This window comes from Brachypodium distachyon, chromosome 3 (genome assembly GCF_000005505.3).
Source record: "Brachypodium distachyon strain Bd21 chromosome 3, Brachypodium_distachyon_v3.0, whole genome shotgun sequence".
NCBI lineage: Eukaryota > Viridiplantae > Streptophyta > Magnoliopsida > Poales > Poaceae > Brachypodium > Brachypodium distachyon.
In genome coordinates, this window is record NC_016133.3 from 40,116,831 (window position 1) to 40,118,919 (window position 2,089).

The 2,089-nt window shown below is 44.7% G+C and overlaps 1 protein-coding gene across 1 annotated transcript; it reads left to right on the plus strand.

Moving 5' to 3' along the window:
• Positions 1 to 238: 238 nt before the first annotated feature.
• On the plus strand, positions 239 to 1,670 carry LOC104583723. The gene is made up of 2 exons (XM_010236899.3): positions 239 to 1,273; positions 1,378 to 1,670. Exons 1-2 carry the CDS (start codon positions 409 to 411, stop codon positions 1,392 to 1,394), a joined length of 882 nt encoding a protein of 293 aa, XP_010235201.2. The 5' UTR covers positions 239 to 408; the 3' UTR covers positions 1,395 to 1,670.
• The last annotated feature ends 419 nt before the right edge of the window (positions 1,671 to 2,089 follow it).

Consider the following 2,089-nt stretch of genomic DNA (forward strand, 5'->3'; position numbering starts at 1 on the left):
ACATTCTTGGTAGTGGGCTCATGAAATTGAGGTGCTACCAATTCTTTCCAACTAGGTGGGTTTGAGTCGGACTCTTACAACGGAAGCACTTGGTAAGCTAGACGAGTCCATCACAACGGTTGTGGGGCTCGGGGCTCGGTAGGTCGGGAGCCGAGGCATGTGATGCCACCCGACTAACAGGAGTCGTATGAGATGCGATTGGCAAGGTGTTGCCTACCCAGATCACTTGGCGGCTAGCGGTGATGCTAAAGCTCACTAGTCGTTTTGCTTATTTAGGATCCTGAATCACTTAGTAACCATCGGAGAGATGTTGGTTCTAGTGGGAGCATAAGTATTAAAGCGTTTAATATTCCTGCTCTTTTATGAATACATGTCTTAAGTGTTTTGCATATTTTCTGTTGTAGATCAATGGCACCTAGCAACCTTCCTCATTTGTCCACTTTTGCGTTGAGGTCGATCCTAGAGAAAGATAAACTTAATGGAACTAATTTCACCAACTGGTATCGTAATCTGAGGATAGTCCTCAAGCAAGAAAAGAAGGACCATGTTCTAGACACTCCACTCCCAGATGAGCCTGATGAAGATGCGACAGTCGCTGTCATGAATGCCCACCGTAAGGCTAGAGATGAGTCTACGGAAATTAGCTGTCTTATGCTTGCACACATGGAACCGGACTTGCAGCAGCAGTTCGAGAATGTTGAGGCCTACGATATGATCGAAAGCCTCAAAAGTATGTTCCAGGCTCAGGCAAAGACCGAGAGGTATCAAGTCTCTCAAGCTTTGCTTGGCTGTAAGCTCAAAGACGGCGATCCACTGAGTCCGCACGTGATCAAGATGACTGGTTACGTGCAGTCTTTGGATAGGCTGGGTTTTCCCATAAGCGATGAGTTCGCTACAGATATAGTTCTGAACTCTCTTCCTAGTGCATATGCTCCGTTCATCTCGAACTATCACATGCATGGTATGGATAAGAAGCTCACTGAACTACATGGGATGCTCAAGACAGCAGAGGCTGACCTCAAGAAAGGCACCAGTCAAGTGTTGATGGTGCAGAATAAGGCTAAGTTCAAGAAGGGTTCTTGGACTAAGAAGAAGAAGGCTAAGTCAGGAGGCAAAACTCAGGACTCTGTCCCGAGCGCTGCCTCAGGGACTAAGCCATCTCCTGCAGCTGGATCCACTTGCTTCTATTGCAAGACGGATGGGCACTGGAAGAGGAACTGCAGCAAGTTTTTGGCTGACAAAGCCAAGAGTGGAAGTGGGACTTCTAACTCAGGTACGCTTGTTTGTAATGTTATAGACATTTATCTTGCTGATGCACCTAACAGTTCATGGGTATATGATACCGGATCAGTAATTCACATCTGCAACTCGTTGCAGGGGCTGGTAAGAACTAGGAGCGTGGCAAGAGGCGAGGTTGATATTCGAGTCGGCAACAAAGCGAGAGTCGCTGCGTTGGAAGTCGGCACGATGCAACTTCATTTACCTTCAGGATTCTTAATGGAGCTGAATAATTGTTATTATGTTCCAGTGCTTAGTCGAAACATTATTTCTGCCTCATGTTTAATGAGACAAGGTTATGAGTCGAATATTAAGAATAATGGTTGTTCTTTATATTTGAAAGATATGTTTCACGGCTTTGCACCCGTCCTGGACGGGTTATTTATTTTGAATCTTGATAGTGAATCAGTCTATAACATAAATGTGAAAAGGTTAAAACCAAATGATCTGAATATGACTTACTTTTGGCACTGTCGGCTTGGTCATATAAGTTGGAAGCGCATGAAGAAGCTCCATGATGATGGACTTTTAACTTCGTTCGACTTGGAGTCGTTCGAGACATGCGAGTCATGCCTACTCGGCAAAATGACCAAGACGCCTTTTGCAAGGAGTTGTGAAAGGGCGTCTGACTTGTTGGATCTAATACATAGTGATGTATGTGGCCCAATGAGCACGACAACCAGAGGTGGTTATGAGTACTTCATTACCTTCACTGATGATTTGAGTAGATATGGATATGTCTATTTAATGAAACACAAGTCGGAAGCCTTTGAGAAATTCAAGGAATTCCAGAGTGAGGTACAAAATCAAC